The 18,580-nt window shown below is 38.2% G+C and overlaps 1 protein-coding gene across 1 annotated transcript in view; it reads right to left on the reverse strand.

The window, feature by feature from the left end:
* LIPI (lipase I) overlaps positions 1-17,488 on the reverse strand; it is a 25,970-nt gene extending 8,482 nt beyond the window's left edge. The window contains exons 1-6 of the mRNA XM_072431973.1: positions 17,302-17,488; positions 7,855-8,231; positions 3,964-4,072; positions 3,427-3,528; positions 1,175-1,264; positions 289-456 (exon numbers count right to left, since the gene is read on the reverse strand). Coding sequence (XP_072288074.1) covers positions 289-456; positions 1,175-1,264; positions 3,427-3,528; positions 3,964-4,072; positions 7,855-8,231; positions 17,302-17,368 — 913 coding nt within the window. The 5' untranslated portion in view covers positions 17,369-17,488. The remainder of the gene's footprint in view (positions 1-288; positions 457-1,174; positions 1,265-3,426; positions 3,529-3,963; positions 4,073-7,854; positions 8,232-17,301) is intronic.
* Positions 17,489-18,580: the final 1,092 nt, after the last annotated feature.

Below are 18,580 nucleotides of genomic sequence, written 5' to 3' on the forward strand. Positions count from 1 at the left end.
CGCACCCACTTTTCCCCCCCAGTTTTGGGGAAGAAAAAGTGCGTCTTATAGTCCGAAAAATACGGTATATATATATATATATATATATATATATAATATTATTGTACAATCTTTTTAGATCTGACAACTAAATAGTGCATGAGCCTGCCCAATTCAATACAAATTGGATAGGTAGAGCTCAAATATAGCTTTGATAAACCTAAATTGATTGCATAAGTTTGTACACTCAGGCTGTAACACATATGGTAACAAACAAAACAAAAACTGTGCAAAAACTGCCCAGTTTACCTAATGTTGGACAGCCAAGGTTTCCATATTCCATGCAGTCCACACATTTTCCAATACGATAATCTTTGTAACTTTCACAAGGAAATGTAACCACATTGCAAGACTCATTTAAGGATGCAATATACAGGAACACCGATCGCTGGTGATCACACTTGAAATATTCAGAGCCTACAGGAAAGAAAAAACATGACATGCAAGTAATTAAAATTTACATTTTATTTTTTCCTTTGTAACTGAAACAGATGTTTTCTATAATATAGGGGAACATGTATTGAATCCTCTCTGGGGCAACCAGAAAAAGAAGGAGCTTTTGTATTGCTTTCAAAATTACTATGTCAGCAAATGTTTGTCGCTTTGAATGTTTTTTTTAGTGTATATAGGCTGTGATACTAACCGCTGACTACCTGCCACTCCCATAATCTTAAAATCAAACGAATAAGAGCATTCACAGAGGCCATTTTAGTGGTTGGTTTGGTTCATCCTCTGCCACAGGAGATCTTGTTTTCTTTGACACAACTAGTAATCAGTCTGTTGTCTTTTTTATCTCAGTGAACTTATTTTTTGATTTATTAAACCAACTGTTTTATTAAAGGTCAAGACTGCATACTTCTCCTTCTGAGAGCTTCCTGCTGTTAATTTTAGGAGGGGTTTTAGTGTATATTCTGTGAATGCTATAAGAACTCAAAGTTCAAGATGAGAAAGAAAAGAGACATATTCTCCCAATGAATACAAAACTAAGATTCCTACTTCTAAAATTAATGTATTCGTCTATTCTATTTGTCAGAGAGCTTCCAAGTGTCTTCATAATCTGTAATTTACAGAATCCATGAATATCAGTGCATCCAGTTACAATAAACAAAAACTTATGTATGGTAGATTGATTTACCTGATAGTATTGTTTTTGGACATCCTGGTTGGTCTGTTCCTCCATTTGGGTAGAAGTCAATATTTCCCAAGCTCTCATTATAGCCAAGACCTTAAAAACAAATTCATATAAATGGTTATATTAAAATGAAAACTATTTTAAAATGTATAAGAACAGGACAATAGATGTAAAGTTTCAGCGGAGTACAAGGTAAAAAGCTATAAGGCCACATCCTTATTAGAGTAAGGCTTAGTACACATGTAAAATAATTATCGTTGGAAAACGATCAATTATTTTACACAATCGTATAGTGCATGGTTCTGTACATGATGTAACAATATGATCCTTCAAATAGAACACCAATAATTTGAACCATGCAGGATGTGATGTGTACTGGAGAAAGTGTATCACAGAACAATCCACGACCACTGAACGACCATACACACAATAGATAGCAAACGATCGCCGTCCAATCAGATCAGCTGGGATGGTCGTTCATTTCAAGCGACATTCCTTGTTCATCGGCGTAGTTTTTTGTTAACGATTATCGGACAATCTGTCATTAATCGTTTGTTTCCAGCGATAATTATTACACATGTGTTCATAGCCTAAGAGTTAGCATAGCTTTGAGGTTGTCAAACATATATTATTATTCTTTAGCACAGATTAATTCGATAACACTACAGAGATTGTAAACCATTCATGTCATTCCCTTCTCTATTTGGTCTTTGCATACTATCTCTAACAAAAACAGATACAGAACCCCAAATATAAAGAAGAAGCCCATACAAACTGTTTAAAGGTTTTACCACCCCCACAAAAAAAATCAATAAATAGTGAAACCAAAACTTGTTGTTCAATAGAGAATCAGGGCCTTAGTTCCTTAAGGGATATGCCTTCCTAAACCAGGGATCATACCATTATTGAAAACTCCACTATCCTAAGCCAAAGTTTCCCCAAATACAAAAATACCTGTTTCGTATTTATTTACACAGCAAGTTAAATAGCATGGCTGTGACTCAAAATATATGCCACCTATCACCAGACATCTCCAAATACAGCATCAATTATATAACACAACAAAAGTATAACTCCACAGGTCCCAGTTGCAATGTTTCAGGCTTTTTGACCCAATTCTACACACAAGGATTCACTTTGAGAAGTTGCCCATTCTTAGATCCTCAATGCTTACTTATACTGACTACAAGATCTGCTTGCTTTCTGCAGGTCACCATTTTCTATGGATTTGGAAAAAATTATTTCACTGGACAGACATAGATTTTTCCCTGTGCCTTAAACATGATTCTTTCTATTGTTTTAAACATTTAGAGAAATTTAAAAGAAGAATAAAAACCACTTATAAATAGGCAGTATATGCTATAAAATATTTAAACTGGAAGATCAAGGCTACGGATGAGCAAGGCAGGAGCAGATACAACTCTGCATAGCATAAAACATTTTATGTGAACATCATCAATAAATTAAATTACAGCTGTCTCGTTGATTTCCATTCTCTGAAATTGTTAAAAGACTTTTCTCCCTTATCTTTCCTTTAGGAAATCATGGCTAATATATCTTTGCCTTCAGATAATCGTCCTAGAGAACAGAAAATAAAATCCTGATATACTGCCTGCAAAGCCATAACTAATTTTTCAATTACAGAATCTGAAGCTTCAGAAACAGTCCAAAGATGCAAACCAACTTTTAAAAGATCATTCAATAAGGTTGCATTGTCTTCCTTTTCTGCTAACTAAATTGGGGCATAGATTGTCCATGCTATTTGTAATGTATTTCATTGAGCAGATATCAGCACTGAGCACAAACAAAATACACCAACTTCTTTAGTGTGTCATATTACAAGCTAGTTTATGGAATGGATATTGTGCCAACATTAAAAAGCTAAAAATACTTAACCAAAAAAAAAATATATACATTTAATATTAGGTTTAATTTTATATTGAAGCATCAGTCCACCTTAAAGTCATTTCTTAGTTACTGTATAAATAGAGCCTAGTGGGGTTTGGGGTGTTCTTGCCCACCTTCCCATGTCCTACCTACTTCAATTGAGCAGAAATAATTGTCATTGGGAAACTGTAATCTTCTAAAGCAAAGAGAACAGAGCTCCCACTGGAAATAATAAATTGTGGTTTAACTCTCCAGCATCTGCCAAAATCTGAAACATCTGTCATTTGTGGACATCTTTTAGGTGGACTGACTCTTGAAACTTGATCAATATTTGATCCTTTAAAAACAGCAATGCCCGAAACACATACCGTCAGTATCAGAGTGTATAACATCCACAAAATGTGCATCAGTATAGTGTAATCTGTCCTCAGGGGGCTTTCCATTAAATAATGGACCAGCTGGATCCAAACCTAGAAAAAATAAATACATTTGAGTTCTACAAATTCCCTCGGATTTGTGTGAATCCAGTTCTATACATCAGTGATCCAAGTCACTGCCGTATTTTACACATGTTTATATTCAGAAAGTAGGGAAGTGCTAAGGCCCCGTCAATACTTTTTTTTTAATTCACCAGAATGAAAGGAGAAGGGGAATAAATGTTCTGATGACACCTGTCTCAGAAGCAAAATTTTAACTGTGCATAACAGGGAGCGTCATTGCTTTTCGATGGTACTACCCCCAATGAGGCAGGCAAAAAAAATGACCAGGATATGACCATGAGCATGGCGCTTGGTGGTGGGACAGACAACAATGGGTCTCACTATATTTTGTCCAACTACCTACATCTGTTGCGGATGTCCACTGGTGATAAGAGATCAATGAAACCAATAAATAATGATGTTTACCAGTAATACGGTTGATGGATCCATTGTACATTTTCCCAACAAATCCAGAAATGTGGGCACCAAGGCTGACTCCAATCATATAGATCAAGTCTAAAGATCCTCCTTTGTCCTGGAAAAATAATATTTAAAAATGGCTGGTTACTGGTTACATCCTATAGAATCACTACAGCCTAACCAATACTAATATATTAATAAAGTGTACCTAAACTTTGGGTGTCTTTTTTAATTAAAGTGTATTTGTATGTTCTTCTCGGAAGCAGATTTACTTTGTTTCAGTAGTATCCCATTCTTGAAATATTCCAACTTTGTCTGTAGCCTGACAAGTCTACAAAAGAAAATGGTGGACTTCTGAAAAATAGGACTTCACAGGGGCAAAGTAAAAAGTAAGTATGCAATTGTGCATCAGAGAATAATATACAAATACCTTGGGAAATGGAATAGGTGGAAAAATACATACAAAAGTTCAGGTACACCAAGAAAATTTGTGAATTCTTAAGAGTTTATAAGTCAACTTCCCATACACAGAGCAGACAGGTGAGTTGTTATCTGTTTAACTTTATTTTTGGAACCTTTTCCCCTTAAGAGAAACAGTTCAGCACTTTAGGCCCCTTTTGAATGTCTGGTGGAAAACCAAATGGTTAGTCCCTCCCAGGCGCATAGCGGACTGCTGTGTGTGCAGAGGAATGGTAAACAAAACTGCAGGTAAATGCATTTGTGTGCATCGCTCTTGTGTTTGCAGTGGTGGTGCAGTTCTTCCTCCATAGAAGAAAAAGCAAACACATGGCCAGAAGTACCATTTCACTTTCAGAACTGTGCTGTAATGCAATGTCAACTGCATGCACGTGGTTCCCAGCCGTTCTCTTGCAGCTGAATGGAAGCATGCAGTACCATGTTGCAATTTATAACAAATATTTATTATATTTTATTTGTTGTACAAGTTGTAGCATCACACCTTAAGTTTTTATTACTTTTAAAATGTGCATTTTTAAATGTCTCGCTTCACCCAAAAGCACCACAGAGGAAGCCTTATCCTAACTGCTTTACTGGCCAAAATGTGTATTTATTCTTCATGGACAAATTCTATACAGGTAAGTATGAAATATTGCAGATGTAATACAATATATTCCCAAACAAGAGGTGGAGTGCTAGGCACCTTTACCAATGTTAGTATTTTATATTTAGTTGCTCAGTAGAAAAAAAGATTGTTTACAGAGCTAAAAAACTTAAGCTGAAATTTTCACATACACCTGAATGAATCTAAGCATCGGATTATCTCCGTCTATTTATGCAATTTCAGACCAAGCTTTCTAGAAAGAACAGCTTCTTCTTTGCTCTTCGTATGAATCCAATTCCATTCTGAGAGTTCTGGGTCATAGGTGAATTCTTTGATACGTTAGTGCTTGACTAGTTGGAAATATACACACACACACACGTCTGTTGTAGGATGATATCCAATGCTCTGTGAAGCAAGCCCTTTTCATGTGAACCTTTAATATGTAGGTTCTGGTATTATATATAGACATGTTGAGCTTGTTCAATAGTGTTGACATTATGGCTTTCCTGTGACTCAATACTCATCTAAAGCAGCTAAGGGAAGGTCTATGAACACTTCCCAGCAGATATGTAGTCTGATCCCAAATATTCACTTTATAACCAAACTGAACAGGGCACACCAAGATTTCTAATTCCTGTGCACTTTGGCTGTGAGGAATTCAGATTATTTCTGGGAATCAGTAAATAGCTGATGTGGCTCTCTGTGGCCTTTTGAAGTATAAGCTGACACATCTTCTTTTTATATACTTTGCTGTATATATTAATACATAACTGGGATAACCTGTTTGTGACTAATAACACATTCCTTCTAAATCTGTACTAAGACAATGACTCACATCTGCAATACTTATTTTAAAATGGAAAGAGGAAACCTTTCTGAGGTTATGAATTAGACAACTCATATAAATATATGATGCTAAATTTAACACCCCCTTTATCTTTAGGAACAAAGAGCAATAACGATTATTTTATTTCCACAAATACCACACATTTAGAATATTACACCCAACAACCCCTCCATATTACCCTGCATATTTGCATCACCCCCCTTCACACCACATATCACCCTTCACCACTATTGCCCGACCCCCCCTCTCGCTCAAACACCTTATTCCCTTGAGATCACCCTGCTCCTCTGCAACTCTCTCCTTCCCTTACTGTATCATTGTCACTCCACCCCCTGCCCTCCCTCGCACCCAACAGCTCAACACTGCACCTATCTCACCACCCATCCAGTTCACCGGCCACCTATCAATGTCTCGTGGCACCAAGCCCTGTGTCACGTTGCACCTCTACCACATTTAGCTCAATTGTGACACCAAGCTCCTTTGTCACAACAACCCCCACAGCCATGACTGTATTGGACATGTAAACCTAGTGCCAGAAATATATTTAGGTTTACTAAATAAATTAATTCAGTAATTTGCTTATGGAAATAAGACCAATAGTATCAAAAAGATTGTGAGAATGCCACATCACCCTGTACCCTGGTGGCTATCTTTAAAAAACATGCAGAGAAAAGAGACTTAAATTCCCTGGACTACTTTCAGGAGTCCTAAAAGGATGCAAAGCATTACTGGAGACTTAAGAAGTTAGCCTCAACCACAAGGGCTCCTGAGACCTGAGAACTTTAAAACTATATATTTTGAGGGAAAGAATAAAATAAATCAAGTGGTTCATCGTGCAGGACAGTTTAACAATGTCCGTGTCCCATAGGATCCAAAATCCTTGGGGTTTACAGAATGTCTGAAGGATGAGAAGTGCAGAAACTCTGCATTCCAGCACGGAAATTGTCACCATCAGGTGAATTTAGCTCCTGCCCAACAGTAACACTGTAGTCCTGGTATTACCAGGGGCAAAGCAGCAGAATATTTTATGGACAGTAACAGAACACCAAGAATTATTCTAGCTTTTGTTGACACAAAAGATTTGGCGCTGCTCTTGCCCCCATTTACACCAACAATTGGGGGTATTTTTGCCCCACTAACACCAGCAATGCAGTTTATTTTCCTCCACTGTCACTAATGAAAGGGTCTCACACTGAACCAGCGATGGGTCGCATTGTATCCCTACTTTCTCTTCAGTGTACCTCCAGGCTTTATTTTGCCTAAAACATAGCATAACATATGGGTAAATTACCAGCACCAGAGCCTTTCCTATCTCCCTATCTCAATGTAGATTTTAAATGCACTTTATTATTACTATTAAGGGGATTTATTTTCTTAAGAACTTAAATATAGCAGATGTTTAATACGTTGTCTAGGCAAAAAAAAAAAAAAAAAACATACACACCAATATTTTGTTGGACTCTCAGCTTTGATTATGGCACACATTTCCCATGAAATTATTTCAGAAACATAGTGATAGCACAATATTTAATTTCATTCAGAGTAACTTTATTTTTCACCAAGATCTTGTATTGATGATGGGGCAGTCAGATTGCTGTGTAAAGTTTTCTCCACCACATCCCAAAGATTCTCAATGGGTTTAAGGTCTGAAATCTGTGGTGGCCATTCCATGTTTAAATACGATGTCTCATGTAACTGGAAACTCTTTTACAATTTGAGCCTGAAGAATCCCGGCATTGTCATTTTGGAAAAAGTCCATGGAATTAGGGAGAAAATAAAATCATTGATGAAAAAATCTTGACATTCAGTATATTTAAGTCAGCTGACCTCATTTTTGGCACATACCATTGCTGAACCCAGATCAGACCAATTGAAGTGACCCATAATCATAACACTGCCCCCACGGGCTTGGGCACTTTTTTGGGGCATGCAGTGTATATGTGCAATTGATTATACCATACAAAACATTCTTGTTTTTTTGTGCACTTACCAACATCCCATCAATGAAGTTTTTTAATATATCAGCCACTTTCCTGGTTTTTCCAGCCGCATTGTGATATATCACAGTTGTAGCTCCTCTGTTCCAGTCCACTAAGATGACATTGAAGTCACCGATGGCAAGCAGTTTCTGGACAATTTCATCCAGCCACACAGGAGGAGATCCAGTAGGCCGATAGCCATGGGTGATGAATATGGTTTTTCTTGTTACATCAAGATACCTAAAAGCAGTTGCGTTCTCTCTGTTCAGGTCCCCAGCACAGTTTGCATTTTCTCTGGTGTAAATTAACAGCTGGACTTTCAGATCTGTACCAACAACTGAGTCATGTATTCCCAGATCTGTGAATTCATGGCATGTTTCTTCCGTATCTGGAAAGAAAATTCAGATTGCTTCAGTACGTATACATTTTAGTGGCTGAGTATTTATTAGTGGTTCTAATTTCTACATGGTGATTGTCACAATGACAAAAAAAAAAAAAAAAACAAAAAAAAAAACACACACACCCACTGATGGTGGATCTTAAGCCTTTCCTCTGTGCTCAGACCTCTTTTATTAGCATAGTTAGTGCATGCCCTCATTCTGCCAGCCTGAACTGCCATGCCAGCTGCTGTACAATGAATAGGATTTCTGCTGCAAACACAATACAGGTAACTCAGTTTACACAGCTTTATTCAAACCTGAGCTTTGCTCATGCAGGAAAAGCAAAAGGTTTACTCAAGGTGTCCTCCCCTTCACATAACCACCTTCTCTTTGACTTGAATACATAAATATTTTTATATATTTTTAATACTTTTATCTTTATTTTTATCTTTCATGAAGATTTTTATATACCCAGAAGATCATCTCCCTTGTCTGTCATTTAATTTAAAGAACACAGTTTATTATATTCTATTGCCTTTTGGCCTTAACCCATGTAAGGTTTTTTGTTTGTTTTTTTGTTACTAATACAAATCATTACTCAATGCAAGCATCTCCTGCCCATAAGAAATTCTTCCACTATGCAAGCTTTGGGTTCATTGACACAGCTCAGTGCTTGTTTCGGCTAACTTCAAATAGCCTATAGCTCCCAACTGTCCCTGTTTTGAAAGTCTGTTCAACCTCTTTTGCATTTGCTGAATAACTACTATGCAGTAAAAGTAGAGGTGAAAAAAGCCCTGAATGAGGATAATACCAGGAACATGGCTACGGCTGATATACTTTGTGATAGTTTAAACACATTCTACATTACATAAATCTTGCAGGTATGGGTGACCAGCAGTGATCACAATGTTTGTGGAATGCAAATGCACAATAAGGGGAGATGGACCAAACTAGAAGAACAAGAGTTCAGGTAGACAACCTCAGCGTAGCAGCATGTTCAGGGGCTTGTCCTGCCAACTATGATAAGTAGAGGCCGTAAATCAACTTAATGTAGAAAAAAACGAAAGTTAAAATAAAAGTTTATCCTGCTTAGATTTGGCCTTTCCCTAAAAACATTCCAGCCCAGGGTCTAATGCCTGTACAACTGAAGTAAAGCTACGTACACACTTCCAATTATTATCGTCGGAAAACGAACGACGAACGTTCCTGCACGATATACACGAACGATCGTATAGCACCGATCCTGCACATAGAGGTAACGACACGATCGTTCGTAGATATTGTACACACAACAGATACGATCGTTTAAGCGATAGAGGAACTATGTGCACGACAGGAAAGTGAACGGACGTTCGTTCATCACGCATGCTCCGAACATGGACGATCAACGAACGACCGTACACACGAACGATGTTCAACGATCGTCGTCCAATCCGATCCGCCGGTCCGGTCGTTTGTTTCCAGCGACTTTCCTCGTTCGTCCGCGTCGTTGGTTACTTTTTTACGAACGATTTTTTGCCCAATCGATCGTTCGTCGTTCGATTGGAACGATAAAAATTGGAAGTGTGTACGCACCTTAATACTGAAGGGAAGACTGGAGTTACTATTTGAATGGCACTTTTCTGATTTAATTAGATATCCTATCTCAGACTCAGTGACATCATTAAAAGGTTTCTTTGCTTTCCTCTGTAGTGCTGGGAGATTACAATTAGTGGAAGAGGCCATCAAAGTGCTATACATAGCCTCCTGAAAACATTACAGCACCTATGCTTGGTGAACTGCTTAGTTCAATATTTCAATAATTTCCTATCATATCCTCACAGTATTGTAGCAATTCAAAATATGCAGAAAAAAAGAGAATAGGTCCCCTTTTTTCTGCATTTTTAGAATTATTACAGCACTTATCCCAGTACTTTTCTCTAGTGCCCTTGGTCCTGATGGAAGCAGTCAGCTGGTTTTTGGGAAAGGTTATGCAAGTAATAAAATGAGTGTATGTCAGTCTGGAAGAGTGAGCATTTATAAGCAAACTGCATTTGCATTCACACTGTCCTAGGTAGTACCCATGTTATTCCTCCATGTCTGAAAAGACTACACTCAAATTAAAGTCATGGGCACTGTATATTATACATATACTGTTATATATGTATATAATTACTTCCTCAACAGGCACCAAAGTTGGGAGGAAAGAGGTGAAATTATGCTTGACTCCTTCAACCAGAAAAGAAAGCGGGCTCTATCTGATTTGTAGCAGCTATACAAAATTTACACTGTGAGAAGCTCACAGTGTGCAGTGAAATCAGTAAGCAGTTGCTAAACCCGAAAGTACACTTTACAAGCTGGCTAAAGGCATTTATTATGCAAGGTAACAGTTAAAAAAGCCTTATTCAATGTCTTTTGAGCATAACGTTATCTTTGCACAACAAAAATGTTTTAAGACTCTTGGAAAAACTAGTTTAACAGCAAAACTGTTGAACTATAGCTTTAAAAGAGCAAATAGAATAGCATAGAATTCTGTCGAGCTGCCATGAGTTGACATACCAGAACAAATGTTGCTTTTAATCATTCACTGTGCTGTAGAAAGAACACATATACCAAATGTACATGAAATGCCATACAAAGAATGCCCTTCTGTCTTCTAGTACCTTGTTAAGATTTTAGAAAGACCCGCCGTGTAAACAGGGAATTTTTCACAAGACTATACTGACCAAACATTCCTCTTGTGATAGGACATCTCTCAAGTCTCAGGTCCTGACATGCTCACTGTACGTATGTGTCATTCATATATGGATTTGTATGGTGCATTCCACAGTGTTGTGCACTGAGTAGCCTGGCAGAGGTAGAAAAGTGGAAAATGACCCCACTACCTCTACCTCTACCCCATGTGCATAAAGTTTGGTACCATAGGTCCCCTTCACATGGCCCTGAATTGGCCAGCTTTTGGACAGTTTGGTCTTCAAAACTCCATAACTCTGTAAAGCAACTACAATTGTTCCTGGCTTGATTATTATGCCACATGCAACAAATTAGGTGTGGGTGTAAACATGTATAGTTGTCATATGAGCTACTTTGTGGCCATGATTTGAGTCAGATTGAGAGTTGCTCATATTAGTGTCTCGTAAAAACTGCACTGCAGTCAATCAAGGGTCTGAGCTGCAGAAATGTCAGGTAATTGATAGCTTAGTCAGAGTCTTTCAGCATTATGAGCCAGCTAGAGAATCACTAGCTTCAGTAGTTACTCATGGAATTCAATGAACTACTGATTATTTTGACACACCAGCCATTGGTAGCTGATTACATAAACACTGTAGTAAACTATGGCAGCAAGTCTGAATACTCAAACACATGCCATGCAAAATAGCTGCTACTAGTGAAAATACTATTTAAACAGAATATTGCAGCACCTACACAGACCCCCATTATTAGGGAAAAAGGAGTTGGCAATAAGGTCTAGTCTACAACATAGGGTCGAGCCACTGTTGGGCGAGAATGGAGCCAGGTATGGAGGTATGGTCAGTGGAGAGACAATAGGTACACATTCATTGCACCCCCTTTTCTGGACAACCACACTCTTAGAGTACATCTTCTAAGGCACCCAAGCAGGATATTTAAATGTTTTTAGGGTTGCTTTCAAAGCCAAATGAATAGTATTTTACTTTGTTGTATTGTTACATACAGTTTTTAACAGTATTTTGCCTATTAGCCCTTATTAGGTAAGACCTTAATACTAAGAGTTCAATGGAGTTGAACATATGCCAGACAGCTGGCAAGGTTTAATAATGGCTGGCAGAGACAGGCAGTGTTGCAGTTGAAAGCAACACTGGAAGCCCTACAGCCCAGCGCACGCTTGCTAACCTATGACACCCCCAACATGTGCAAGGGTTGGAGGAATGATACTTATGCCCCTGACCTTTTATTTCTACTGCCAAATAGTCCAATCTCCGCTGCTGAAGTTCTGGCTATGCTTTCTTGAATGCATTCCTTAAACAGTGGGAATAATGGAATGCTCAAAATAACATATTCTATTCAATTGACAACTGTTCAGACAAACCTCCCAATTTTAATATTTTAACATAAAAAATGTTCCTTTTAGACTAATTGAGATAAAATGAATAGTGCATTGTTCTATTTTGAATAGTTAACTAGTACGATTTCTAGTGCTCAAATATTTGTGCTTCAAAATAGTAGGAAATCCCCTCCAAATGAGACACTTCATTATTATGATGAGTTATGATTTATGCAAATGCATGTCTATTGACATTGAACCTGAATCCCTTATGTTTTATAAAATGGGCTGCATTTCTGAATTCCATAGACTTAATTCTTTTTATCTATGCAAACCACACACCCATCACAAAGTACAGTAAACATTGATATTATACAAGCAAATTGTAATTAATTTCACTAGCCAGACAACTGTGCAAACACAAAGTTGCTTATGTCATGTAACACAGTTTCTCCAAGTGCCAAAGGTCAACCCTTCACATGATGAAATACTACATGTGTCAGAAAAGAAACATTGATCTGCCAAGTTACAACTTCTCCAGAACAAGAGGGAAATCGAAGAATGCAAGAGGGATGTGAACAAGATAGAACACCTAATGTTGTCATTGAACATAAAATGCTATGGCCAATTGTTGCATAAAAACATAGACTCCTGGTTTGCATATAGTGCAATATATTTTCAAGCTTTTTTTTCTATCAAGCTCCTGAATATTATGATTGTGATATCAGTGTTGTGAAATGTGTGCTATATACACTGTACATACATAGTGAGATTCTATCCTTGGGGATTCGAGTTTCCTGCCTCAAACTGGAAAGTCTATGGAGGCCTTCAGGGCTGACTGCCCAATTATTATGATCCAATATTCATATAGCGCTGACATAATATGCAACATTTTACCCCATAGTCATGTCACTAACTGTCCCTCAAAGGGGCTCACAACCTAATGTCCCTACCATAGTCATAGGTCATTAACATAGTCTAAAGTCTATTTATCAAATTACCTGACTGCATGTTTTTGGAATGTGGGAGAAAACCAGAGTACCCAGAGGAAACCCACGCAAACACAAGGAGAATCTTAAACTCCAAGCAGATAGTGTCCTAAGAGATTCAAACCTGGGACCTAGTGCTGAAAAGGATAGAGTGCTAACCTCTGAGCCACTGTGCTGGCCTGATCTCTCACTATATCAGGTTGCCATGGGGGGGCCCCTATACCTCTCAGCTCTCCAACATTGAAACACTTGAAAGCTCCATAACGGTACCAAAACGGCCCATAGGTCAGGAAATAACTGCAGAATAGAAATGTCTATCACCTGTGCCCACACAGGTACCAACTCTGCAGCAACAGGAATCCAACCATGACTCCTTTGTAGAGAACCAAGTTCTAAATCCTTTTGGAAATACCATACTTAACCATTTAGCACTTAAAGTGATTCTAACTCACTTGAAGGGGTGCTAAAGCTAGAAATGCTGCTCAGCAGACACAGAAAAGCATGGTTACTGGGGCCTATGGACAAGCAGACTCCATGATGCAGGGATATAAACATGGCAGTCTTATTTAACTCATCCCAATAGATTACCATATTACATTATTCTGCTCTACACATTATAATTCTTTAAACCAGAAGTTATACAAGCTTGCTGCCTATTTTAGGTAAGAATACTATATGGGGATTGTTCACACAGACGGTCACAGTGCAGTAAAGTTACTGCTCATCGGGTGCTAGGTGTCTGGGATTGGTTCTAGGTGGTTAAGAAGGGCCTCAAAAATGCCAGTTTTCCAGTATCATGGCTATCTTACACAGTTACTGAAGGGGTAAAGGAAACAGAAACATAGGATTTATTTCTACTTCCTCCCCCAGCATGCAAAATTTGTAAACTCCTAAAAGTTAAGGAGGCATTACGAAAACATTCCCAAGTTCTATTGAAGTTGAGCAGTTGACTGACCACAAAACGCTGCACGTAGTATCACAGCAAGACCCAAAAAACAGCAAAACACCTGAAAAAAAAAAGACTTTTTAGATGCCTCTGTTTTAATAAAGAGAGCTTGATGGTTACTTAGTAAAGCTCTAGGAAATGTTTTGATTATCCACCCGTTTCGACAATGCATTGATTATAGATCTTCTCCCATATTGTATTCTAGTAGACTATTAGTAAATTTTTAACCCACAGTGACATATTTGAGTATCGGTGATGAATACAGCTCAGCTCTGACATCTGCTCTGTGTCACTCCCTGTTCTGGTATGCAAGCACCAAGGAAATCACCTGAACTATGACAGCCGATACTGTATTCAGATGAAGCCTAATACATTTTTCTAACTGCAATATTAAGCTGAAGAAGGATTACAAGCAGCGGCCTATGGCTTTTCTGTGTGGCTCTTTTTTGCCTTTTTTATGGAATCCCCAGTGGAGTGACCACATCAGTAACAACTTTTAAGGTTGTGGCCTTCTTGCATATATTTAGTAGAAATCCAGTTGATTAAGCCTTTCAATGAGCCCACCTTCTACCTCCATCAGTGTTATTGCTGTAATCCTAACTTCCTAAATACTACAGAGCAGAGACGAATGCCGAATAGCAGAACAATTCAGCAAGTTACGACAAAAAATGCCAAGAATTCTGTAGCACCTAAAACTCACCTCATCCCTAAAATAAGTCCCAGAACTTTTCAACTGCCCATGTATGGAATTTTGGAAATCTATACTATGCTACACATAGCTAATTTCCTCTTCGGGAAGGTAAAGCAGAACTAAACCCACAATTATTCACCTATACCAAATGCATCACAGGGTGCCGCCATTTTCCTTCTTTACTTACCGAAGACAATCTTTTGGCCAACTTGATTGGCTGTGCCAGAATGACGTTGCTGAGAAAGTTAATCTATTCCCAGTACATGCAAGGGAGGCTGGAATGCCAGGTGTACCCTGCATCAAACACTGAGATGTAAATGCAATCGGGCAGGTAAGGGAGTTATTGCAAAAGGGATGTCGCCTATCCCTTTCTGCATTAACCAACAGCCTAAAGTTCAAATTGGAACTTTAATTCAACTTTAACTGAAGCAGGGGTGTCACTAGAATCAGATCCCTAGGGCACAGGCCCCTGACTGCATTGCCAGGTGTCTGAGTTAGCAACATTGGTGTTGATAACTACACTGTAGATATGCTTTTCACTACTGTCTTGATATATTAAATTTACTTGTAAACTGGATATGTTTGTTTACCATCAGTGTTTAGGGTGTAAGGAAGGAGGTGCTTTTTTTTCAAGTTCCACCTTTGGAGGAAGAAGACCTGGAAATATCATGCTTAGGTATTATTGCTTAGATGAATGTTATGATTCCTCCACTATCCTAACAAGGTAAAACCTAATTTGCAACAGACCTCTAACTGCTGGTCCGATCTACAAATGATGGTTGCTACAGTTCCAGTGCAGACATCACTCAACAGACACAAGAGCATCTATTCTCCTAAATAACCAGCGACCACCAATATATGGGGCCATCTTTTCCTTCCACTGGCCTCACATGAAAAAGTCATCTTTTCCTCTCTCTGAAAACACTGGAAGGGGCATCTTTGCTTCTCATTAGGCCTGCAATGGAATGGAGAATCTGCTTCTGCCACAAACAACAAATAAAAGGGGGCACCGTTTACTCCCACTGACCACTAATGAAAGGGTGTATCTAATAAACCAAACAATACCAGTGTAAGGTTTAATCTTTTGATCCCTCTGGCAACTAAAAGAGGCATCTTATCCTCCCTACCTACTACCAATGAAAAGATGCATCTTATCTTACCATTTAACACCAATGAAAGATAGCAACTTTTCCACTAACTGAACAGTAATAGAAGTGGGCATTTCTTCCTTTTTTGTTTTTCCCCCAATGACCACCCATGGAATAGGACATCTTTTCATTCCACTGACAACCACTGTAAAGGTACAATTTGTTCTTCTTTCTGACCATCAATGGAAGAGATTTTGTTTTTACTCCTGCTGGACACCAATATTTTTTTTATTTCCACTGACCACTAATAATAAAGTAAATATGTTACATAATCCTGAAGATAGTGGATGTTGCTTGGTAAGGTTTACAGTGAATTCCATTGGCTAGTAGTTAGGGATGGCACCGATAAATAATAACTGGGTTGGACCCTGATTGCCAATGTAGATATAGGGCAATGTTCCAATTGGCTTGCGATATCAGGGCTATACCAACCCCTAGCAAGTGAAAACCCCGTTTGCTATTTACATTAACACCCTACCTACCTAGGGCAGCGTACATCTGTTTAGAATTGCAGTGAACAGATTAACCAGGGTTCAAAATAGGTAAAAGCATTCACCTAACCTATAGTAAACCAAATCCAGAAGAATTTGTCCATCTTTACTCTAAATTGTTCTGTGTATGGTTAGCTATATACTCCCAATTTAGGAATGAATCCATGGTTTTCAATCCAACAATTTTAGGAACACCGCTGGATAAAAGTATGCTGACAAAAGTCATAGCTAACTTTTCCCTAGCCTATAATGGCTGATTACTAAAGGAAAATATTCCCAACTGAAATGCAAACAACATATAAACATTTGTCTATGTATAATTAGAAGAGCTAGAACCGCTGTCAAGTTTTGTTTCTAGAATTGGGCTTTCCATACCTTTTTTATTGACCACAAACACACCTAGATCACCTATTTAGCATTCTCTATTCTCTTTGCTAGGTGAACATCTTCTATTGCTATATATCAATCAACCATATTAGCTAAAAGCAGCCGTACAATAACTGGCTGTCAAACCTGAGTAATAATCCACTTTTGCAAACCATTTTGCATCAAAAGTCATGCTGATCTTACCCGAGTGTGTTCCAGGAAAGTTTATAGATAACTCATTTGTATTCCATATAATCAGTGACAAAATTAAATATAAACAACATCCCTATGGACGATTGCAACGGTCAAGGAATGTCCAGTCTAGCCAACCATCATCTAATGGTTTTGTTGGTTCCTAATCAACAAGAGATGGATATGAACGAAGGGAAAGAGCCAGAAGCAAATCACAGAGGTAAAAAATGTGAAAGTTACAGCAACACTTACCAGCTTTGACCCATGGAATTAAACACAGGGGAAGAATATATAATCTCAGGCACAGCTTCAGCAGCATACGGGCAGATTGTTCTTCTCCCAGAGTTCATGGAAGATTGGTACTTGCTGGAGATGGCGATCCTGTGCACAGAATGTACCTGGCTGCAATGACATGTAGGAAGTATTCAGCATTGTAGTGACACCTTTGCCTCTGCAGGCGACTTGGACTCCTCCCTGTTAGGGATAGGCAGTTTCACAGCTGATTTCATTCCTTCTACCATTAACTACAAACTTGCTGAAATCAGTGTAACCAGCATTTCCACCTTGCTGTAGGAGGTTTTTCAAATGCAAATTAATCCCAGACAACACACAGTGAACTAGGAGTGACCGATCTGTAATGTACTTTTACAGGAAAAGTCAACTCACACACTTTACACAATGATACATATATTTATTTATAGCTATGTGAATGTCATTTTTTGTCACAAAGCTCTCAGCTAAATATAACTAATTTCTGGAAAATTATTAACTTTCTCCCATGGGTTTAGCTTTGTTAGGCCAATACACCTTTTTTTCTCATGTTAAGCAAATTTGTTGGCAAAGGTAAAGCTTTAACATTGCACACACAGAATGATATTCTACCTTTCTGATCATTTTTTCTCAGAAAGTGGTAAGAGTTCTATTTCAATTTGAATGATTGTTTATATACATGACATGGCTTTTTGCAGCAATTTTTAATAAGATGCTCTATTGGAAACTCAAAAATTAGTTGCTTGCTTATGAGTTGCAGCTGCTGATTTCTCTTCATATTCACCTTAAATTATATTGCTTTATCAGATTGGATGGAGAAGTTGGCCTGTGTGTACTAAACCTAAGGACACCCTGCCTGTCCTGGTGCTTTGCTTTCACTCATGTGCATAGCGTTAAGGCAACCTACTCAAACAAATGGGCTGCCAAAGCACCAGAATGAACAAGAGGTTGGACATACATCATCTTTTTCAACACATTGCATCAAATTAAAGGTTTTGGTATGCTGCAACACATGTGAATTGGGGTGGCATTGCCACTGCAACACACTACATGTACAGAACATACATTGGGGGGAGGTCTAAGGGATGCATACATTTCTGCAACACATCACATTGGAAAGGTCTGCTTTCAGCCATAGGTCTCAGTCACATAGACTTTACAGATATGATTTAATTAAAAATGTGGTTGAAATCAATCAAAATCACAACTTTTTCCTCCCTCTTTTTGGTTTTATGGATAGACTGCTATAACAATAAAAAAA

This window comes from Pyxicephalus adspersus, chromosome 1, assembly GCF_032062135.1.
Source record: "Pyxicephalus adspersus chromosome 1, UCB_Pads_2.0, whole genome shotgun sequence".
Lineage (NCBI taxonomy): Eukaryota > Metazoa > Chordata > Amphibia > Anura > Pyxicephalidae > Pyxicephalus > Pyxicephalus adspersus.